Source organism: Porites lutea, chromosome 2 (genome assembly GCF_958299795.1).
Source record: "Porites lutea chromosome 2, jaPorLute2.1, whole genome shotgun sequence".
Classification (NCBI taxonomy): Eukaryota; Metazoa; Cnidaria; class Anthozoa; order Scleractinia; family Poritidae; genus Porites; species Porites lutea.
The window spans coordinates 47,471,809-47,496,808 of NC_133202.1; the positions used below are offsets into that span (position 1 = coordinate 47,471,809).

General features: G+C 38.7%; 2 protein-coding genes and 1 pseudogene across 2 annotated transcripts in view; all 3 read right to left on the reverse strand.

Annotated features, from left to right (window-relative positions):
- Positions 1–5,593, reverse strand: part of LOC140928855 (guanylate-binding protein 7-like) — a 50,217-nt gene extending 44,624 nt beyond the window's left edge. The window contains exon 1 of the mRNA XM_073378659.1: positions 5,548–5,593. Coding sequence (XP_073234760.1) covers positions 5,548–5,553 — 6 coding nt within the window. The 5' untranslated portion in view covers positions 5,554–5,593. The remainder of the gene's footprint in view (positions 1–5,547) is intronic.
- On the reverse strand, positions 1,354–3,668 carry LOC140928797 (uncharacterized; annotated as a pseudogene).
- An 8,238-nt stretch (positions 5,594–13,831) lies between the features above and the next one.
- Positions 13,832–25,000, reverse strand: part of LOC140928854 (guanylate-binding protein 6-like) — a 23,501-nt gene continuing 12,332 nt past the window's right edge. Inside the window, exons 9-14 of the mRNA XM_073378658.1 lie at positions 23,138–23,402; positions 21,554–21,849; positions 18,734–18,988; positions 16,337–16,459; positions 15,434–15,481; positions 13,832–14,809 (exon numbers count right to left, since the gene is read on the reverse strand). Of these exons, the coding sequence (XP_073234759.1) occupies positions 14,198–14,809; positions 15,434–15,481; positions 16,337–16,459; positions 18,734–18,988; positions 21,554–21,849; positions 23,138–23,402 (1,599 nt within the window). The 3' untranslated portion in view covers positions 13,832–14,197. The remainder of the gene's footprint in view (positions 14,810–15,433; positions 15,482–16,336; positions 16,460–18,733; positions 18,989–21,553; positions 21,850–23,137; positions 23,403–25,000) is intronic.

A 25,000-nucleotide genomic window follows, 5' to 3' on the forward strand; every position in this document is an offset into this window, starting at 1 on the left:
GTTTCTTGTCACATTTATATTGAAGGAATTGAAAATCTTACTGACCAGGAACTTGCAAACGCAATCAACGAGGCCTTCCTTGAGCCTCTTGAAGAATATCGCCTGTCCCAACCGCTGACCAAACTTCGCATCGATGAGGACACGCCTGAGCTTCCGGAGGTTTCGGGTATGCGTATTTTTAAGTTATTGACTGCGTTAAACCCTTCCAAGGCGTGTGGTCCTGACGAGATACCAAACTGGATGCTCAAGGAGTATGCTGAATGTTTTTACCTTCCAATCAGCAGAATCATCGACCTCTCTTTGAATGAGCAGTCTCTTCCGAAGATCTGGAAGTTCGCGGATGTGTCTCCTCTACCAAAGGTGAAGCCAATTGAAGACCTGACACGCTTGGAAATTTTGACCTAAAATTCGGCCAACTTTTCGCGGCCGCGCGGAGGATTGGGTCCATGTGAATCAAAAAAAAATTGGCGGCTCAAAGGGAACCTGACCAAGTGGAAATTATTAGTGGCATTAAAGGAGCATTAAATCGCCAGAAGTCAAATTTTTCCCGGCGGATTTCAAATGTACATAAGCTGAGAGATCTAGATCAAACATTTCAAGCGCTAGGGAAAGTGGCTGAGGCTGTTGTGAAGGGAAAATACGGTCCCCTTCGGGATCGATATCAGCATGAAATTTGTCCCATATCTTCCATGTTGGAGCGCACAATGATACGTGCTAAGAAAGGAATTTATCGCCGACTTAGTCCGCGGATGAGTAAAATCCATCCTTGCATGCTTTGTTTTGACGTCCCGATGCCACAGGAAGTGTTCAATTTATTGAATAAAGGGGTTGTAAATCTTACACGTTTTGGTGTAGATGTTTTGGAGCAGCCTTATTCAGTCACAATAACATTCTCAAGTATGAGAAGACTGTGTGCCCTATTTCATAAATTTGAGGACTGCCAAGGATTCACAAAGAAGCTAGGAGTTGGAAAAGGGGAAGTGAAACTCATTGTTGATGAAAGGAAGAATGGAATTATGAAATATAAATATAAAGAAGAAATGTTGGAATTGAAATTTCATTATGGCCATTGGAATGCCTTTGGTATCCTTCATCATTGAAGAGGGAACAGTATTTTCTATACAGTTACTAATTAGTTGAGGTAGCAACATATATATATATATATATATATATAACTTGCAGAGAAGAGAATCGTCTTTCAACAAATAAAAACTTTATTAAGACATATATATATATATATATATATATATATATATATATATATATATATATATATATATATATATATGTTGTAGTTAGTTTTTTATCTCAAGTAATTTTTATTTTTCCTTTGTTTCATCTTCATTACCATACCTAAAAACCCTGAGTCGAATAAATGAAGACAATTGGCAGAAGTCGCATTAGCAACTTGGGATCATTTGAGTCACCCTGAATTGCTTTCACTAGATACATAAAGCCATGCAAGATTAGGTGGGAATCTTTACCAGTTAACCTGTAAGTGAAGTCTTTATCTTTAGTTCTATCCTCAACGAGCCACCTACCTAGCTGTTTTTTCATTCTCCCTGCTTTAACATCTTGTTCCATGGCCTTTAAATATCTGGATATTGCCGAATTGGAGGGCAAATCATCAAGGCTATTTATTTTTTTGGGGAGGTTACTTACAGAAATAGCAAGATCAAGTAACATTGCATGAAAATGTTGGACACCATTATTCTTAAGGTGAAGTGGTTCAACAACTTCCTTGTCTCATAGCTTACCAATTAATGGTTTGAATTCTTGTCTGGATTTTTTTACAGCAATAAATTGAGTTACTTTGGATCTCTTTGTTGATACTGCTAAATGACTAGGTATTTTTTTCTTGAAATCTTCAACCTGTTTTGCAACATTGATTCTTTCTGCATACTGCCAAGACTTCCACTTACAATCATGAGATTCTCCATACTTCCCATTCAGTGCATTACAGTCATCTTTGGAGACATTAGCAAAGCTAGAAAAATATTTAGCTGCATTACTTAATTCCCCATTTATATATGCAAGGAATTTCATATCTCCTGGTAGGAGATCAAAAGAAAAGGTGACATTCTTACCCAATACTGTGTAAGATTTGCTCTCTATTTTTTCCATGTCTGTAGCAAGTTTCACTGTAAAACGAGAAACAACCATGTGGTCCTCCTTACAATTAGCTCCAAATAGCAAAAAATTGTCATTGGGACTAGCTACCCTGGGCCCCACATTCAAAAAACTTATCAGCCATGACATAGATTGATCCCATTTCCCAAAAGGAGTCCCATCACCCCCTATCGCAACCTTAAATGCTCCCTCCCTCTCACTGAACCACACCAGCTTATCCCCAGGTTTCCTGTATTGATCAGTCTCAAAATAGAACTTGGCCAGCAGAAGTAGAAAGTTCTCCAGGTTTCTATAGACCCCATCAACCTGCTGATCAGGTGGAAGGTCATGGCGTAGGGTTTCCCTTATTGAATAAAATTCCCCCACATCAATTTCTTCAATTTTTTTCATTAACAACCCATAGGGAAGGAGTTTAGGAATTAGGATACCCATACCAAACAAAACTCTTTCTTTTGACACAGAACCTAGTTTCTTGGTGTGTTTGTTGGTATTTTTCATAACAAGAGCTGATATTGTTTGTTCATATTTTACCTTTCCCATCAATCCTCCTGCATAAAGCATAGAAAGTGAACGAATGACATTATGATCACTTTGCTCATACTGCTTTCTGAGGTTTTATTACTGCTAGACTAGCTTTTCTCATCGTTTTTGATGAAGAAAAGTATTTAGATAGAGCTGCTGTCTTCGCATATTTAGTCAGCGTAGAAAACATGCCATCCAAGGCTGGGGACCTGTCTTCAACAGATCCACCATTTACCTCTGTTGCTGCAACCAACGTTTCAAGTTGTCTTCTGCTGGCACTTCGCTGCGGCACGTTTAGCTTTCCCTCATCAGTGAGCACAGTTGGACTTTTTTTTCTTAGAGTGGATGTGTTAGCTGTCACTTCAAAAACTAACCTTCTTTTAGTCTTGACAGCGGGAAGATCAACTTTTACCGAATCAACATTTTCTTTTATGCGAGTTTTCTGCAAGTCCAAGAACGTAAGTTAACCCTTTAAGCCCTATGAATGATCAGCATCAAATTTCTCCTTGTAATATAAACACTTTGTTAAACAGAGTGGTCATGAGAATTGCGGACATGATCACACAAGATGAATTTGCTTGATATTTTATCAACTTCTTCCCACTACTTCTGTACGAAATGAATGTAGCGAATTTAACGTAGAGAACATTTACTCTGGAGTAAATTTTAGCGGATCGATGGAAAAATCGCAAAAATAAGAACCTGCAAAATTTTCTTGCCACACGGTAGTCCTCTCCTTTCACTAAAAAAACCTTTTTCAAGCTAAACTTACCTTATTCTTGAGTCGCTGAAGCCTTTTTTTTAAGGTACAAATTTCCTTTGATTTCGAAAGGTACTCTGCTCGAAGCGTAGCCCTCTACTTACTGAGCTCCCCAACAGGAAAATTTGACTTGCATTTCTTCGATGTAGTGCTCTTTCTTCGTGACTTGCTCCCCATGTAAACCGCTCAGCGAACCATATAAACGCAAAAATCTCTAAGAAGCAGAGGCATCCGGTAAAAAACCAAAACGAGGAAAACACAGCCAAGGTTTCAGGTCTTCTGTTTACGATGACATACCTGGCAATAATACGTTTCCCAGCGAGAAAATTTTCGACAAAAATACTCAATTTTTTGAAGGACTGCGAACTCAGTGTGCATGAAACAGAGAGTAAAAATACAAGGAAAAATTTTGCAGAAGAAAGATGTAAACGCATGCAAATCGCATAACAACAGAAAGCTTAAAGCCTGTAGAAATTTGTTTTTGAGTGGGAAAAACTCCCCTAGTACCCATTCCTCCGCAAATGGCCAAATTCTGACCAGGACTCTTGAGCGAAAATGGCTGCCAAATGACCGCGCTATAGAACTGCTAATTAGGGAATGGAAACTGGGGACACTTAACTTGGCCAAAATTGGCACAAAAATTTCCAAGCGTGCTGAAGAAGCAGCTCATGATCAGGCCTATCTCCCTTACTCCATGTCTATCGAAAGTTGCAGAGGAGTGCGTAATTCTCGATTACGTAAAACCTGCAGTTCTGGATGTGCTCGACCCAAGCCAATATGGAGCTGTTCCCAATTCCTCAACCACCCAGGCGCTGATACAAGGCCACGTGACCAGGAATCAACCAATGACAGCAAAATGTATCGAGCCAGGAGTTTGATGATGTCCATAAAAATTAAACTTTGTTTGCCTCCAATCTGATGTCACGTTAATCACGTGAATGCACCTGCATTCTCACTACAAATATAAACATTTGTCGTGAAGGCAGTGGTCGTGACTTCACATATGAATATCTTTTGTAAAGAATGAGCCCCAGTTTGCGCTTATTGTAGTAGATGGTAAAGAACTAGAGAGAGTGGCTAGTGCGAAACTACTAGGTCTGACGAGTAACTTTACGTGGAACGAACATATTAGTGAAGTAATCAAGAAAGCGTCAAAGCGTCTGTATTTTTTAGTGCCGTTAAAAAGATCAAGAGTTCCTCGGCATGATATGTCCACCTTTTACACTGCTTGTATACGCTCTGTTCTTACTTACGCAGCACCAAACTTTTTTAAGCCTTGCCAAAGTACCTAAAAGACCATTTGGTGCGAGTTGAGAAGCGGGCAATGTCTATAATATACCCAGGACTGCCCTACCAGGAGACCATCGAACTAGTGAACATTGTCCCTATTGTAGATTTCATAAGGGGCTATGTAGTTATACTTTCGACACCATTATATAAAGGACCCTGAACACCGTCTGAACAGGTTAATACAATTTAGTGGACCGTCACGTTATGCCCTAAGGTGCAACAGGCGCTTCATCGTACCTAAATGCAAGACAGATCGTTTTAGGAACAGTTTTATTATTAGATCCTGCATCGATAATATATATACGTAGATTTTTAGTCCTTTTATCATATTTTTTATACTTTTATATTTACTGTACTTAGTTTTATATACACACTTTATCAGTTCAATTATTTGTAAATACGCAATTCAGCCTTCGGGCTGCAATGTATTGGTTATCAACTTATCTATCTATCTATCTATCTATCTATCTATCTATCTATCTATCTATCTGTCTGTCTGTCTGTCTGTCTGTCTGTCTGTCTGTCTATCTATCTATCTATCTATCTAGTAGTAGTAGTATTATGATCATCATCATTCGTTTAGTTTGGGAAGAAAAAGGCCTTTAATCGCTCACGATTGCTAGGGAGCTTTCGTTAGGCGTTTCCGACTGCAGTTAGCGTAGACAGGCGGCTCATTCTCAGCCCTTTGTACCATTGAGCAACAGTTGAAGTATGGGAGGAGAATGACAAAAACTATGTCAATTAACATTAAATGTTTTCACGATTTGTTATCTTTGTTTCCTGAGGTTTGCCTTTGGCTAACCCAGATAACAACTGGAAACAACGAACTATGTTTACTTACTTACCTCCATTTTTAATTACGCTCTTGTAAGCTTTTCGGATTCGTTTTCTTTTCTCGTTTTCTTTTTTAGCCCACCGCTGTATTTACCAGCCTATAACCTGACAGCCTACAAAGAAACATTAATATATTAGAAATCTCGCCACCTTAGCAGAGGTTTCTCATGGCGATTAGGCAAAACAATTTACACCTTATGTACTCCTTGCCCACACCGTGGTAAAAAAAAGGAATTTTTGTTTGTGTTGTGTTCACGTACTCCATGAAGCGGGTGCGTGAAATTAGGACGTTTCATGTCGCAATCGTGCAACAACGGCTAAGAAATGTACAAAAAAAAACCATCATGCACGTGCAGAGTTGTTATTTTGTTATCTGAACCTATTGCTTTTTTCGCAGTCCTCTCTGCCGTCGCCGTCGTCGTTGCTTAAGCTTCCTATTATTGTGATCCAGAACTTTCCGGTACCATAGTAACGTGATGTCTCACTTCTCCTCTCTATAGAATGTTTATTAAAGGTGATAGTGCAGTTCCGGGAAAACTACCAATAGTTCAGATTACCGAGAAGCAATATTGATATGTGTATTCCAAAAATAGAATGAAATAAAACAAACTTCAATTGTTAAAACTCATCTGTGTACCGATACTACTATTCGGAAGTTTACATCGCTAGCTCTGAAAAAAAAAAACGATTTTAACAGGACGGATTATAGAAGCTTTTGCTTGCTTTTCTACGGCTGATATAGTGGAAAGACTTCGAATTCATGATTCTAAGTAGCACGAAATATTCATCAATTAAACTTGCACTTCACGTGTTAAGATTTTGACCATCAACAGAGACTTTTACTTTGCTATGAGGGTCATTTGTTAAGACTGATCTTCGTCTCCAGTTCAGTATCAGAGACCTTTAGCATCAGGTATTTCATGGGAAATCGCAAACCGCAAACTGAAGGAGGGGGGTGAATAGGCGAACGGATCGGCGGATTTTGAAAATATTTTTGGCCGGATTTTGGATTCAGTGCAAGATTTTAACGGATTCTCGGATCCTGCAATTGCAGCGGATTGCGGATTCATCCATTTTTGGGACCGGATTTTGGACTTTGCGTGTATTTAATATATTTTTGCCCTGTTTCGGATTCTGGGCGAAATTTTAACGGCGGATTTGGTTAATAAATCATAATGGATCGGCGGATTTGCATACCCCTATTCACCCCCCTCCTGCAGTTTGCCGTTATGCGTTTGAAGTTTCACATTACCGGGATTTCAAATTTTAGCAAGGCGTTCAGTTCAGTTCATTTCTATTTAGCCAAAATATAAAACAATACAAGAATACATATAGGAATTGTAAGTTGGCAAGCGAGTCCAGAAGAAACCAGAAGGCTTATGAAGCTTGGGCTCCCCAGTCATAAAGAAATAAGTAAAATAAAATGAAATTCGCGAAGTGATATGTTAAAAATGGGAACTAAACTGAGACTGCAGTTAAGTTATGAGTTCAGTAACAAAATAGAAAAAAAACTTAAACTCTGGATTGGAACAGAAAACATCCTTATGTTAGTACGGCAGAAAGGAATATAAAATCGATTTGAACTACCCGTTCTTTGTTTAGTCCGCCATGTTGTTTTTCATCAAGTCGAAGTGCATCACTTTTATCGCCCAAAAAACAGGAATAACCATTGATTCGAGGTCAAAAATCCAACAAATATATAGCAGACGAATATAAAAAGTTATTTCGTGCCTTAAAACGCGAGGCTGTACAATTTTTACTGGCAAAAAACCTTACCGTAAGTCACTTGCAGCTGGAATCCCTTCCTGCCGTTCAAACGTGAAGTGCAAGCTGCAACGCAACGGCAAGACCGTGGTCACGTGACATTTTGCATCTCGTGGTTTCCGGTTTTCCATGAAAAACCTGATGCTAAAGGTTTCTAATGAAACATCAAGGCCCGGTCCAGTCGCAGAACTTTTTATGAATCAAAGCAAATTCAGTGAAATTAAAGCCGACCAAAATTATTACGATCCACTGAACTTATTTTAGACGCCGATGTTAAAACTGACCGAACTAAATTCAAAAGGAGAGAAATACCCATTTCGGTCAAAATACGTTATTTATAGTAATTTCTGCCTTTAGAAAGCTCGGCGTCTGAACCAAAGCCGTTCCAAATTCGCTCTGAAGTTAACTCCCGGCGGCGCCTTCCAAATAAACTGATTCAGACGCCAGGAACTTTTCATGTACTATAAATTTAATGTATTCGGTTTGGTTCATGAAAACGGTTCGGTGCCTGAAACGGGCCAAAAGCCACGACTTACATTTTCAGACGTTCCAACACGAGGCTGTTTCAGGGGCACCTAACAAGAATATAGTTCAAAACCACTTAAAACGTATTTTAGTATTTAAACGGTAGGTATCGGTATATTTTCATCCCCTAAAATATTTATATAAAATATAAAAGTCTAGCGATCCGAAAATTATAGGGATCAACTTCCCTTTTCGAAAATTTCAGCCAGAAAAAAGGCTCCCGAAAATCTAGGTGACCTTTTAGGGTAAAAATCCGTTAAAAATAGGCAATTATACCATTTTCTAGCTCGAAAATCCTAGGAGAGGCAGGCGAGCGAGAAATTTTACAACATGACAAATGTTCCGAAAATTCTAGGTCTCAAATCGTCTTCCAAACAGATATTTTCCGAAAATTGACGTTGGTCGTCCCTGTTGTTTGTGCGATACCAAACATTTAACACGTACAACTTGCCTTTAAGCTTTTCCTCTTAAACTTCTCAACGCCACCATTTTTGGTACAGCTCTTGTGAAGTATTATGCTTTAAATAAAACATTAACAGAAAGACGGTTTCTGAGAAAAATGACGTCAGTGAGTGGTTTCCGAGCTCTTAGTAGAAGTCTAGGTACCATGAACAGCTGCAAACTAAGGAGATATTCAAGTTCAAATGGAACTCTAGCTTTGCAAACTACGGATTCGTACGCGCACTCGGACTTGTAATCTACGAATCGCATGCTTTATTGGAACGTCTTGCGTCAATTTACTTGTGCCTTAGTCAGGTTACTTGTTATGTAATAGCATTGTGGCTACCTTGATACAAACAATAAACGAGCCCATCAGACACATACCACGATGAATAATATCTTTCCTCAGTATTTTTAGATGCTATTCATTCCTGTTTAACCCTATATATTGATCCCATCGTTCCCAAAATGCAATAAACAGTCTTAGAGTAGTTTAAAGGCATTATCGGATTTAGTTTCCTTATTGAAAACATGTTTTGAATATGAATATTCAAAACTTTCAAATGTAAATATTTCTAAATGTTTTTCCGGATTAACGTAGTCGAATTTTTGTTTTTCCCAACGTATAAGCTGAAATTTGAATTTAAAAAAAATGATTGCATTTGCAAAGAATCGGTAACGGGAAAGCTAGGGAAAAGCCTCATCCACGAGAAGGGGCTTCACTTTCAAAAAAATCTTGCTTACACATGCATTCACCGAGACACTGGCTACTTTCGATTTCAACTGTAAAGATGACTGATTCTAACAATGAAAACGTCCTTGCTTTGTATTTCCACTCCAAACGTAATAAAATAAAATCACTTTGCGCTACTGGATTAACTAAAAAGGAGAGAACAACCCATTTCGGTCAAAATATAACGTTACTTATAGTAAGTTCCGCCGTAGAAAGCTTAGGCGTCTGAACCAAAGCCGTTCTAAATTCGCTCCAAAGTCGAGTCTCCTGGCTGAGCCGTTCCAAATAAACTGATTCACAGGCTGAACTTTTCATTTACTTTAAATTCAATGTACTAGTTTCGGCTCATGAAGAGTTCGACGCCTAGTAAAGCGGGAAAAAAGCCACGACTTACATTTTCAGACGTTCCAATACGAGGTTGTTTGTGCGATACCAAAAATTGAACACGTACAGCTTACCTTTAAGCTTTTCCTCATGAACTTCACTACACCAACATTTTTGGTACAGTTTTTTAGAAGTGATATGCTTATGCTTCTTGTGAATTATTATACTTTAAATAAAACATCGACTGAACAGCTAAAAGACGGTTTCTAACAACAATAACCCCAGTGAGTCGTTTCCGAGTTCTTGGTAGAAGAGATATGGATAGACTACCTTAATCCCCAGTACCATGAACAGCTGCAAACTAATGAGATATTCGAGTTCAAATGGAAATCTAGCTTTTCAAACTACAGATTCGTAAGCGCACTCGGACTTGTAATTTACGAAATATTAAAGCTGATTGCATGCTTTATTGGAACGTCATGCGTCACTTTATGTGTGCCTTATAAGTCAGGTTACTTGTAATAGCATTGTGCCTACCTTGATAAAAACAATAAACGAGCCCATCAGACACAATTTTACCACGATGAATAATATCTTTCATCAGTATTTTTACATGCTACTCATTCCGGTTTAACCCTGTATATTGATCCCACCGTTCCCAAAATGTAACAAACAGACTAAGAGTAGTTTAAAGGCATTATCGGATTTAGTTTCCTTACTGAAAACATGTTTTGAATATGAATATTCAAAACTTTCAAATGTAAATATTTCTAAATGTTTCTCCGGTTTAACGTCTAGGGAAAAGCTAGGGAAAAGCCTCACCCACGAGAAGGGGTTTCACTTTCAAAAAAATCTTGCTTACACATACATTCACCGAGACACTGACTACTTTCGATTTCAACTGTAAATATGACTGATTCTAACAATAAAAACGTCCTTGTTTTGTATTTCCACTCCAAACGTAAGAAAATATAATCACTTTGCGCTACTGGATAAACTAAGAAGGAGAGAACTACCCACTTGGATCAAAATACGGACTTACTTATAGTAAGTTCTGCCCTTATAAAGCTTAGCGTCTGAACCAAAGCTCCTCCAAATTCGCTCCAAAGTTGAGTCTCCCGGCTGAGCCGTTCCAAATAAACTGATTCAGAGGCCGAACTTTTCATGTACTATAAATTTAATGTATTCGGTTTGGTTCATGAAAACGGTTCGGTGCCTGAAGCGGGCCAAAAGCCACGACTTACATTTTCAGACAATCAGGGCAATACAAGGTTGTTTGTACGATACCAAAAATTTAACACGTACAGCAGTAGTCTACTATGTTGAAACTTAATCGGATTTTGGGTTTTCCTTGGATTTCCCGCGTACTAATTAAGTGTCTTCCTCCATACTAATGAAGTGGATAGGTTTACTAATGAGCGTCACTCTACTACAATAGGAACAATAGCCTTGCCTAGACTTGCCCGGTAAGTCACTTGGTTAAAAGGAAAATAAGAGCGATCACTTAACAACGCGAGAAACGGCTTCCTATACCTTATTTAGCGCTAAGACTCGGATATATAAACACAACACATACAGAAAGTGGAGTTGAAAAGTCTTTATTTCAATAAAGTTTACATCTTCTTATTTAGCGCTAAAACTCGGATATATAAACAAAACACACGCACATACACACAAAGTGGGGCTGAAAACTCTCTATTTCAATTTTATCTGACTATTACAGAACTGTTTTCTCCGTTCTATCTCGAGGAAATGAAAAACTATTGAAGTCTCAAGGTTTCACGCGCGGTTAGTTAGGTAATTATGCGAGTTCACAAGCCCAAAGTTGAATACAAATTAGCTCTAAAGGAAAAACCTCAAGGGAGCACTCACATTGACGTGTTATTATAAAACAAATAACTTAACAAGGATCACGAGATACCGTTTAAAACAAAAAGAGTCAAATACACAGCGATTTGAAAGAAATCTATTAAAATAGTCAAAGAAAGCAAGCTATCTTTTTTTTCCCCACGTTTCCCTCCTCATTTTTTTATTCCCTCCTCCACAATTTTATTATTTTCGCTCCTCATTCTTGAATTCCCTCCTCCACAATTTTAATATTTTCCCTCAATTTTTTTTATTCCCTCCACCACAATTTTAATATTTCCCTCAATTTCATTATTTTCTCTCCTCAATGTTATTATTCCCTCCTCCACAATTTTATTCTTTTTCCCTCCTCCTCCTCCTCATTTCTATTATTTTCCCTCCTCCTTCTCCTCATTTCTATTGTTTTCCCTCCTCTACTTCCTCACTTTGATTGTTTTCCCTCCTCCTTGTTTATATATCCGAGTCTTAGCGCTAAATAAGAAGACGTAAACTTTATTGAAATCAAGACTTTTCTTCAACTCCACTTTCTGTATGTGTTTGTTTATATATCCGACTCTTAGCGCTAAATAAGATATAGGAAGCCGTTCTCGCGTTGCTAAGTGATTGCTCTTATTTTCCTTTTAACCAAGTGACTTACCGGGCAAGTCTAGGCAAGCCTATTGTTCCTATTATAGTAGAGTGACGCTCATTAGTAAACCTATCCACTTCATTAGTATGGAGGAAGACACTTAATAAAATAAAATCACTTTACGTTCGCTACCAGATTATGTCACGCAGAAGTGAGTGTATGTTATCTTCGAGTCTGGCCGGTATTAATGATTGCACTCACCTGTAGCTACCTGTAACAAAATGACCTTCATTGACAAGCTGTTATCATTGAAATACCGACGTGAAATATGTTGAGACTTCCAGAGTTGTACTGAAGAGGCCCGGGGGGAGGGGGTACTCCTGGGAATTCTTGGTGGGGGTGTGCCGCCCGGTTCCTCAAATCCTTACCCGATTTCAGACCAAAAATTGTAAAAGACCCTCGCCAAGATTCAGGTCAGAGGAATATTTCGTGTACGAGATATCCGAAGAAAGGTTTTACCCAAACTTTTAGAGATTTGTATGGAGACGTAATGCTGCTCCTCACCTGGATGAGCTCCAACATAACGGACGGAAACCAACAGAAACACCTGTTACCTAGTTTTGCTACAAAAGCGTGAATTTATTCTTCGAGAAACTTATAAACATTAAGGTAATACTTTTTCTAATACATGAACTGTTTAGATAGCAAAATTTCTTGAAATAAGTCATTTTTTTTAACCTACATGACGGCTCTCTTGGCCCTCATGTAAATGCCGCGTCACGCAAAAGCTTAGAAATTCAAGTGTACTCTATCACAAAACCAAGAACCCTTTTGAAGCGAAAATTTGTATGAAAATTAGTTTTCAGCTGCTCTAATGCATCGTGAAAGTAAAATCTCGGTAGGATCGATAGTTTTTTAGTTTGAATTTTAGCGACATCATGTGAAAACCAACAATAGCACACAAGCTCTTCTCTTCCATTTCTTAGAAAATGCCCCTGTTGTACGGTGAAGGTCATAAAGCTATGAACACCAAAAACAAGAAAAAAGCTAATACGGTGTTAGGAAACTAAACCACAAGTGCAATGATTATTAAGCCACACAGATGTCTGTTATGATATTATTTTCTTAGCCTTCATTGGACTTGATCGTGCGAAATCACAACATTAACATTCTGTAAATGCTGACCCGAAGAAATGTTCCACTTTTAGGCACAGTGTTTGAAGTGAAAAAAGCAAAATCAAAAACAAAAAGAAAAACAGTGGAACACCTTACATAAACTGTAACACAATCGTTTTTATCTGAGCTTTTATCCTGTTTTGCGATATCTCCTATGCTAACCATTTATGAGTGAGCCCCAGATATTCGATGCTTATTAAGAGCAAAAACAAAGCATTCTCCAATCAAAACTAAGCAATAAAGGAGGAACTTTCTTGTGTAAAACCCAGTGTTAAAAGTAATGTTTCACCAGTGTCGTTTTGGGTGTGATGCTAAGGATGGAGTGACACCATACTTATTGTATTTGTAAAAATCTATATCCTAACAAAGCTTTAAGCTTCCAGAAAAGCTTGACCTTTAATGCACGTCTTCTTTTCTTTCTATTTTCTCCCTTTTTCTTCAGATCAACTTCTCACAGTTGTCTCATTGAGCTTTTATTAATACCAAATAGTTGCGTTCATTTCTGGGTACGTATTCGGTAACTGCCTGGTTAATCGAACATTTCGATTCACACTGCTAAGTTTAAGCCGTGCACGCCTGTGAATAGTGATAACGCAGAAATTTCTGAGCTTTTCTGGTACGCGCAATTCTTGTGCGACTTCTAACTGATATTTTTTTTGTGAGTAAACTTAGTTACGCGTTCAGTTTCAACGGCGGCATTTTTGCTATGCATTGTGCCACACCGAACGAGAAGTGAAAACGGAAGCCATCCGTTTCCTCAACCAGAGGTAGACTCACCTATTTCTAAGGGTAGGTGACACATTATACACTGGGTCTTTTTTAAAAGTATTGTAGGTTTTTAGATTATTCATGCGATAAAAAAAGAAATAGAGGACAAAGTTTGAATTATTCTTTAATTAACTTCCTTTAATTTATAGACTTTGGTTTCTGTTATCTATCATATTACAACTTAAAAACGACATAAAAAAGAACAAAATGACCCCGATTTTAGTGTCAATAGAGCGGTAGCAAAAGAGGCAACCGGCCTCTGCCTACAGTAGAGAAACGATCAGAACTAAACTGAGTTCTTACAATCAAAATCTTTTGTTATCATTCATCAAAATAAAAGTTGGAGAGTAACACATACTTCAAAGGAGGGCACTAATTCAGTTTTAGGCGACGGAGAGGAGCTTATTCCTGTGGGCTCTCCTTCGGCTGTCTAAATACTTACACAGAATTAATTGCTTAATTGCTTGATCTCTCAGGATCATAAAAGGATACGTTATTACATCAATAAACAATTATCTTTCACTGTCCTAGCAACAGCAGCGCCGGCAGCACTGCCTACTTCTTTGAATTTCGACCATGCTTTCTGATACCATGGTTTTTTAATTTCCTCCAACTGCGTTCCCACCTGGTCGAGTTTTTCTTGCATTTCGTCCAACTGTTGTACTCGAGCTTGTTCCACAGCCTGTTGGTATCCCTGTGCCAAGGCCTGACGATTCGCTTCCATCTTGGCCTCCATGTCGCGACGCAACCTGTCCTGGTCCTCCTTGTGTTTCGCCCTCATCTTTGCCATGACGTCTTCGTGGTCCTTGGCATCCTTTGCTTTTTCCAGTTCAATACTAATACGTCTTTTCTCTTCCTCTTGCTTAGCCACCATATCTCTTAATTTTCCAATCATTTTCATGTTGTCTTCGTTTGCTTTCTGAATTGCCAGGAACTCTTTCCTGAGATGTTGGTTTTCCTGCATAAAATCCTGTCTCTCATTTCTCGCTCGCTCCATATTTGCTTCCATCATGTTGTTCATCTGCTCCTTCTGCGCCTGAAGTTCATTGTTCATCTGCTCGCTGAACTTCTTTCTTTCCTCATGCTGTTTTTGCCCTAACATCTCCATCTACAATTGGACATGAAACTAACGATAAACGTTTTCACTCTAAACTTATCATATTTGACCTTTCTATGAGTTCGTGTTGAATTGGAATTGTTATCGAGCTTTTTTAGATTACTAAACGCGCTTGCCAAACTTCACTCGGTAAACTCAGTAAATAAGGACAAGAAAGAAAATCCACTTTTCAATTCACATTTTGGTTATTTAGCCTAAGCCGCCTATTATTTTTCTCGCGATTTTACTGGCCATTTTGGGTCACGTGGTGGTCAATCGGAGGACTGGTTTCAGGCGCTATACTCCTTCCTGGTCGATAACTGCCCTACGATTTTTCGGTCGCAAAAAAAACATAACAAAGTCAACAAAGTTAGTCTCATTTTCAAATGGAAGCAGGAAAACCAAACGCCTTTCTGGCTTTCTGGACTATAGCTGCCTCTGTGATTGTCCTCAAAATTTCAGATTTACCCTTAAAGCTTCCCATCTCGGCCAAATGTGTGTTTTTCAGTAGCTGGTATTTTCCTTCGATATAACAGCCGCCGGTTAACATTGTTGAAGATCCAGATATGCATGAAACGGTGATATTTAATAATTCTTAGTGATAACATACATCATTGCGTGCGAGCATAGCATTACCTCTTTCTTAACTGCCAGATTCTCTTGACGCAATCGTTCTTGTTCCTCCTGTGAAAAATAAATCTGAAATTTATCAATAATTCACTATTCTCCACCCAAAACTTCATCGTCGATTGATCAGTGTCGCATAAGAACAATTTAAACATGCCTTAGCCGTACGTACTTTTAAGATTAAGACTGGCCACTAACTCTCTACAAAGCGGAAGGTTTCCAGGCCTTCGGATATCGAAACTTTTAAAAAAAATTACCCATTTAGAGTCGGTGCTAAAATAATGAAAAAAGGACTGGACAATAAAGAAAATGTTAAATGATATCCGTTGACAATAAAATTGATTAATTAAGAACAATTACTGTGGCACATTATTCCCAGGAGTCGGCCACTCTCAGATGTGCTTGGCATGTCAACAGAAACAAGAGTGCGTTTTTAGAACTAGAACTAGAACTCGGAGGGTCGTGAGTTCTATTCTCACCTGGAGCTCGGAAACTTTTTATGAGCTTTCGAGTGTTAGAATTCTTCTTCTTCATTAATATAAATATACAGCCTAGGGTTTGTACGCTGGTGGACAGCAAATTAATGAGCAAGTCCTCGATGCAATCCTAAAAGTCTGGTGTACTTGTATTGAAATCCCGACCAGCTGGCCCTTAGAGTTCCAGTAGCTCACTGGTAAGAGCGTCCGAACTCGAACTCGGAGGGTTGTGAGTTCGCTTCTCACCTCCAGCTCGGGGCTTTCAAGTGTTAGAATTCTTCTTCTTTAATATTGACTGTATATCGTTATCATCATCAATATCATATTACCGTCATCATCATCATCATCACCATCATCATCATTATTATTATTATTATTATTATTATTATTATTATTATTATTATTTTAATAATAAAGAAGTAACAGAAAAAGATACCTCAAGTCTTTGCCTCTCCTGTTCTTGATAAGCCTTAGCTGCAAGTTCCTGGGTCAGTACCTCATCATAGTCTTTCAGTTGCCCCAGCAATCCTAAATATTGTTCTTGTTCTTTCAAAAGGGCCTACAAATGAAACGTAATGAGAATAATATTCCACATTCACCTTGCTGCTTATAACGAATCATTTCACCCCGCGTTCAAAGCTAACTGATTTTTGATCACATCCCTGTCGCATCCCATTTCCAATCAAGAACCTTCGAGCGCTGACAAGATCGGTCGTAAAAATAACCTTATTACAGGGTATAACCGAACCAGATTTCCGGAACAAGCTTTTGTTTAAAAGGACCACAGGCGTTCCATCGCGCCCCCTCCTACCCTACCCTCTTACCGTTTTCCTTTCTCACCTCTCTTTGCGCCGCTCCGCCCCATTATCTCAAAGCCTGGAACAGGTAAACTGAAACAGTTAACGTTGATTTAGAAGCAAAGCGAAACACGAAATGAGTAATAAACTATATTCAAGGTAATATTGGCAATTGCGAACAATTAACAATAAAGGCCGGTGCCTTGAACGTCTATTTTTTCCGGCCAATGCACGCTTGAAATAGCAGGTTCGGATTTCGAGTTGGATTTAAAAATGAAGGAAAGAGGTGTTTTGCTGTCAAGGGTGACCAGTTAAAACTGACGGCAGTGGTAAGGCTTCCATCAAAATGCTAAAATGGTCAACCGATATAAGGACAGGGAGAAGCTTAAAACCTCTGATATATCAAGCCATAAAATAGAGAAAGGACTTTATTCTTCAGGTCAGCCCGACGTACAATTCTTTTATGCGCTTAAATAAGATATCTAAACAAATCAAGCATACTGCGCGTGACCATCCGCTGTCAAAAGCCGAAATTCTTCTTCAAAACTTCAGTACCACCGTCTGGGCACATAACGAATATCAAAAAAGGTTAGCCACAAAAAAAGGTCATCAAATCCTGAAGTGATCACAAAGAGTCTTTGAGAATGACAAGAAGAAGGAAAAACAAAGGCCAAATAGCGCATGCCAGTAACTAAAAAAAATGCGATTACTTCTTCCTGGTATCTAGTTTCGAGCACGGAAGGCCCGACGGCTAACATTAGTTATCGTCTTTTAAAATGCCTTCCCGTGAGAAAATGGCCATCCAGGTTTAAGAAGCAAATTTATTTTTCCTTCTTAAAACGCATAGCCATTTTTCACAAAGAGGACCCTAGCCCCAAACAATATATTTCAAATGGGTATCAACTTTCTAGTTAGTCTGTTTCACAGACACTCTAAACCAGTGCATAGAGCGTCTGCGAAGTAGTGCACAATATCGTGTTCGAATCCCACAGAGTCGTAAAGACATATGCGTTTTTGATTGGCTAGTTTCTTACGCAGTTTGTGATAAGTCTGATTTGAGATAAAGTGTTCACAGGCCAAACACAATTCATAGTTCGTGACACGAGAAAATGAGCTCGTGATATTGTGAAACGTGACCTTAGAGTTAGCATGAACAACAGAGGTTTTTTTGTTCCATGCATATTGAGTAATTAGTTCCTGTAGTTTACGTTACTGCAGGTGTTTTCTGACAGGATTTTATCACCGATGCAGTTTGCCATTAAATCTTTTTTTTTTTCTTTTTTTTTTTTTACCTCTGTTAAAGTCTTAAGCTTTTTATTGTGGCTAAATAACCCAAGTTTCTTTGGCTTTCTCCGAAATGCCTGGACCTGAATAACTACATGTGTATATTTTGTTGTTGTTGTTGTTGTTGTTGTTGTTGTCTTTGACGCTAGAACTGTCAACTAGATGGCAGAATACTCGAGAGTGCATCAGCAGCTATTGGAAGACGCTGGAAAACCAGTCAGCAATTTTTTGCCTTTGAAAGAATTTCCTCAAAGCATTTTTTTGTTCATTAGAAGGCTTTTGCTCTTTCATTGTTCACTGTATCAGCTCCTTGACAACCCTCCTGTGAATTTTGACATGTCACTACGCCCAACCGTCACGCACGCTTAAGAATTAGGCCAATCGTGAGGCTTATAAGGAACCCGCCTATAAGAAAGGCTCACATATTCTTTCGACTCTGCTGGATATCAGAAAGAGCTTTTGAGCACTTATTCGCAGACGAATTATACAAATGGCGTAGACGATGCTGGACTGGTAATGTAGTCATTTTTTCAATATCACGCTAACATTTTGAGGGCGGGCGTTTAAACGTTATTTCTATAGTCTATAAGAGTGGAGACAAGGCATCTTTTCTTTTGATTATAGTTCTACGATAACACCAAAATCACGTCTTTTTCCTGCTTAGTTTCTTGTAGAATTACTAGCGAAAGAAAAGAAAAAAAACAATCATAGTGCCATCACAAAGTGCTTATTAGCAAAGTATAAGGTCTTACTGGGTGGAATTCGAAGAAAACAGCAGCAATAACATCTTTGGCACCAATTGCAGAATTGTGGTAATCCTCTTTGATCTTATTGTACCCAGCAATGACCTCCTCAAAGGACATTTTGGCCGCTTCTTTTCCCTGCATTCGTCTAAGGACTGGTTCCAGGTGATTCTGTTTGAGCTGAGTAAGCAGATCGTTACATAATTCTCTTGTTAACTTCGCGTTCTCGGTCTGCCATGCGATCAACTTCACACTTAAAAGTTCCTAACAAAAGAAAAAGGACGCTCAAAACCGGGAATGGCTTGCAGAAAACAAAAGACAAACTGAACCCGTGAAAAATACCTCTATGGAATTCCATGGAAGTTTAGGACATCAATTTCTGAGGAATTACTCCATATTCTTCCGAATACTTAATAATCCGTTCAGCCATTCGATGTCCTAGTTCGAACGGATAAGTAAGCCGTTTGTAACCCGGGCTTTCCATTGTCTTAATTTTGATAATATTAAAGGCCCATGTTCACCCTAGATGCATTGCGCGCCCTGTACTCCAGAAAAAACATTTCGCGTAGTTGAAAATCGCTGCCTTTAGTGTGTAAAGTCAATCTTTGTTAATCTTCTACAGTTCGCTAAATCTGGTTTAAAAGAAAGTCTCAACAAGTTCTTTTGGTATTTTTCTTTACATCTTTTTGGATATTTTGGAATGGTATCGAGCCTTTTTGTTTCTGTGAGTGTTTGTTTCACTGCAGCACTTTCGATGGCGGCTCCATCGAAACGAACGGTTGGAAGCATGGTTGGAAGACCGCGTGGACGGGGGTCGCCGAAGTACATTCGTCTCCGTGAATCCGCTTTTTTAATCCCTGGAGAGATGGGAAAGAAACTCTTGGCTGTAAATTCTACAGACAGCGTGTTTGCCGAGTTCCTTCTACATCGAATGTTCAATTGTAAACAAAGGTTCCGTTGAAATCAGTTGAAAGCAAAACAAGCGAGTCAATCTAACATGAACAATACTTTATTTAATTTAACCTATGAAGCGAGTGATATCCTTAACGTAAACTTATCGTCTGGCGTATCACGATTAAAGGCGGCTCTAAAGTAGCGAGAACTCTTATTAGCAAACCAATCCTTAGCAAAACCTAAAGAAAGTGTAATACAGCGATTACAGCGATTACAGACTGTATGCATTGCTGATTCGGCGCTTTGCAAACACAACTTCTCGCTTATTCTTTCGAGAACACATACCTAAAAGCTTCCTAAGAATTAACACAAAATAATAGATTGAGGAATCAAAACATTTCACAGTCGAATCGGGCTTCAGGAAAACCTCACCTGGTGCTTAGACGTTTCGTAATTTATGACCTTCATTGTGTTCATCGGACTGAACAAGGCATCCATATGCATTCACTACCAGTTTAAATTTTGAGGTGCTTTCTGCGGTGACATTTAACGTAGTCGGCGATATATCTTCCTCCATTTGGAAAAGAAATAAAAGTCTTACTGGCCTCTTTGATACTGTCTCTCTAAGCTTCGGTCAAGCGTGAGAAAAGCTGCAATTGTAGTCTCCCTTGCAGTCGTTTTTAGTATCGTCACGCAACGCTCCTCAAAGTGGAAGCCAATCAAAACACTGCATTTGACAAAAGAATCGTTTCAAAACAAAAACAAAAGCGCGCAAAGCCGTTTGGGTGAACATGGGCCTTTAATACGTAAACAAACCAACTACGCGATTACTCACCGACAAGCGACAGGAACACTTTCGTAAACGCTCAAAGCCACACCTCTGCTCGCAGGGTAGTAGCCGTGCGATTCACCCGTTTACCGGAAGGCCGTTAATGAACGTTTTCGCGTGAAAGGTCACAATTATAGACAATTGCGATTGCGCGTAACATTTATTTCAACAAGTAACCTTTCTGCTGGTTACCGGCGACGGAGCCGTTCCCAGGCGGCGCAAATCGCTGGTCGCCGGCCGAAAAGGAAAACCTTGCATAGTTAATTATATCGAAGCGGCTGCATGTAGTTATAAAAGGTCGATCCTCTCATATAAATGCAACACTAATTTTGCAAGATATTTGGCAGACAGCCTTACTAGGAATAAATCTTTATATTTATTGCGGGCGATAAGCAGGAGCCCGCAATACTAATCTTCAGGTTGTTATTACATATGCGTTTCATGTATGTAGCCAGGATTCCTTTGGACTTCCACTAAGAATGAATGAAATGCACATAACGCAATTTGATCGCACGCGTTTGGACCTCCATGGAACTCCATGAACTCCATGGAGGTATTTTACACAGGAATTACTCTAGCTGGATACTGTTGTAAGGATAAACTGCATAATAGGTAGCTTAACTCTTTGAAATTTTAAAAATAATTAACAAATAACACACCAGTTTTCAATTTACAAGACATGTACTTGTTCCGGCAAACTTTTGCCATCTTCAGTTGTAGAAGCTTGTTACAATTTGAATATCTTAAGTTGTAGAAGTAGTTATAATTTGAATATGCTAACTACAACAATTTCATGGAAGCTAAATGTGAAAAAAGAACAACGAGGAGAGAAAAAAAATAGCAGAAATATCAGTTAAGTTACATGGAAAGTAACAAGTTTACATGTTTCACCTGTTGATTTAGAATAGGTTTCTCCAACTTTATACACATCGCCTCCTTAATCTTGAACTGGAATCCAGAGACGGAGGTGACAAGGGTAGGGAAACATTCCGTAAAACAGGACTCTCCGAATTCATTGAACCCTGCTAACAACAACCCAACCCACCCCAGATCTGAATAGAATAAATAAATACTGGTCTTGGAGCTACTACTTCTTTTAAACGAACCTTTAGTTTGTTTAGATACGTTTCAGTGGTGCTTGTGGATATTCCCGCTGTTTCTGCCATGAAGTAAGCTTCACTTGTTTCAAATGCAGTTCCATGTACCTTACGTAGTTCGTCATTATCACAAGGAAGCTTGCCTTTCAGCTTTGACTTCATGACATTTTCGTAAGTTTCCAGGGCTCTTTTTATAGCGTCGGAACACTTCATCTCCACAAAGGCTTCCCAGGCATTCTGGACATTAGGAATTACTCCTGGACTATTAATTGCTTGAACGTAAAACTGAACCAATGCAGCGAGACCTGGAAAATGACAATAAATCAGAACTTTATTCAGGCCACTGGCTTAAGAAAAAATTGCGATTTATTACAGGTATTCCGAGACTTTTGTTTCTTAAAGCTTATTTGTTTAAATTTATACCCTTTGTACGTTTCACACCCGACAAAAGCTTATACAGCCAATCAGAATGGGCGGTACAGCTGTTTTCACGCGTGGAATCGAAGTATAGCCATTCAACGAGAGCGTAAATACCTTTGAGCCAATCAGAGTCGTTCATCGTTTGCATTCAAATGGCTTTCCAGATTTCGAGGCTTTTTAGCGGCGCGTCCAAATTTTTCTACCGAAAATGGCGGGGACGAAAGAAAACTATTAACAGGTTTGTGTTGGTTGGTTACTCCTTAGAAGAGTTTGTGCCGCTGCTCAAGAAAACAAGAACAAATAAAGCAAAGCACAGAGAGATGTTTCGTTCTTGAAAAAGTTTTAAGTTTCAAGGAACGAGCCCAGAGAGTTGGAAAATACTGATGCAAGAGATCTCGACGTGTTAATAGTAAATTTTCTACTTCAAGTTCGAAAGAAAGACGGAGAACAATATTACAGAGCGCACGGCGCTGAGTTCTGTCTTTTGTAATGTACTTACTAGATTAAAATTTTGCAAGTGCATCTTTGGTTCAGAACGATGAGGACAAGATGTGCTGCGAGATTTGCATTGCTATTAAATTTGCATTTGGTTCTACCATTTGTGATTTGCTCTTAGTAATATGTGTTACATTAAGAAAACTATTTCAGTGAGAACCTTCGTGATATGGCTGATAAACAGTTCACGTCACAGAAAGTGCTTTGTACGAGGTTATATTCACTCGTTGTTTGTGTCAAAAGCCATCACTCGCTCGTACCTCGCTCGTTCGAGCCTTGACACAAACAACTCGGAATATAACCGCGTACGCTACACTTTCTATGACGTAAACTATATCTATAGTTCATTTACAAACGTTCTGGGACAAGTACTAAGTTTCTTGGTAAAGCAACAGCTTGGGAATACAACTGCCTTTCCAAGCGTTCTTTTCACAGGACCGCTAAACGGTCGCCTCTTTTTTTCTCAAAGTCGCTTAGGCAAGGAGTTAAAGCGTCTCCAGAATCAGGGTAAATCCCTCAATCGAGGCGCGCTCCAGTCTCAATCCCCATTCTTAAACTCTCTCCAGACCCTTCTGTATAATTAGCGCCAACAGACACGGATGTTTTTTCAGTCTATCGTTTCACTCTAAAGGCATCAAGAAAAGCGCTTTTTTTTCCAGATTAGTAACAGATATATACCTTCTCCTGTAACCAGCTCTCCTTCATTGAAACTCAATTTAGGAGTCAAAATGTCTCCAAGTAGCCGTTTGAATGACTCTAAGCCACGCAGGAACAAAGGATTTATCCGACTTCTATTATCGTTGATGCTTTTTAGCATCTCTGGATCAACGGTGGGAGATGGCAAAGTAAACGCTTCGAAACCATGAAAGAAGCTTAAAATGCTTTCAGCGACTTTCTGATGATCATCCGGAGATGCAGAGGATGAATGATGGACCTTAAAAACCTGCAAAAAATTAAAATATGTATTTCAAAAGCGGTCATTTCAGACTTCACAAAAAATTCGGAATTACACAAACGGTTCAGATTTGGAAAATTTTTCTCACGGAAGATGTAATGAATGTCAACGTTTATTTAATTCGTAAATAAATTACAAAAAGATATTGGGAATGTCCACACCAAAAGCCCATAACACATTCAAATATTTCGTCGTTTTTTTATTAGCTTAACCCCATTCAGACCGTGGGGGCTTCAACCCTCTGCAAAAAACTAAATTACTTTAAAACCGTTCAAGCTATGACCACCAAACTTCGCACCTTTTCCTAAAATTCATCTTGGGATTTTATGAAGCTATCGTGCTGTGTTCGTCAATATTTACGTTACCATGGCAACAGAGTTTTTTACTGTTTACTGATTGCATTGTTATATTACACTTTATTTAGCATCATTCAATCAAAGTTATTATAAGTTTTAATGAAATCTCGGCCTTTTAATGACTAGCATGAAAAAAAAAAAGTTTAATATGATCAAATGGCAGATGCTGAGTTTAAATTTTCAATCGTGTTCATTGCTTGCAAAATTTCACATTTTGCAGATCTTTTTGCTTGCTCAGCATCCCTTTATACGCGGATCACGTTTTCTCTTAAGAATACCTCGATTTATAGGGGTTTTAATCTGACGTCATCATGACGTCATAATGCTGAACATATTTGCGGAATCCAAGGCATTAAGCGAAAAATACTTAAATAGTAAGGTTTCTGATAAAGTCAAGAAGTTAGCTAACACATAAATGATCATTAACAGTTACAGTGATGTCATGATAACGTCATTTATTACGAAAAAAGGTACAGGAAGCATCCTCTATCTTGGATCCGCCATTTTAAATTATCTAAATTCAGAATTATGACGTCATGATCATGATGTCACGTCAGATAACGTCATTGTGCCCATCAAGTTATACCCAGAAGTTGAAAATGATGAGTACATTATTCTGTGTAACTATGGTGGACATAGCATGAGCGGTTTTTGAAGTTATAGGGGGCGAGCACCCCCTCCTCTACCCCTTCGGTCGCATGAAGAGAAACAAGGCCAGTCTGAATAGAGTTAATTTCCCCTGCTTTTTCTTCCCCATTAGCTTGCCATGATCAATATTTGAGGATTTGGAATAGTTTTTCCATTATTCAACTGGAGCTCTGTATTCATTTATCATAAAAAGAAAAACAGGAAAATTATTGGATGATGACGTCATGTTAAGACAGAGAGGTGGCGGACCCGATTTAGCTCGAGAAAATAGCAGAGCACTTCAACAGGCCTTTGCAAAAATTATGACTCAAATACATGGTAAAAATATTTACACTTCTTTCTAAACTATGCACCTGAAACTGAAAATAATTAGCCTGACGAGAAGCAAACCTTTTACTAATCTGTGTAAAAAAGGTAAGAAAATCTTCATTTGCTGGGTTCCAGACCAGAAATTACCATAATCATAACTTACTATTTCAATAACCTTTACGTAGCCAATCTACCTATATGCATTTTTATCATTGCAACATCTCAGTCGATTCTTGGCATCGTCATGCATTTTGCCTATAGTAATTTAAAATG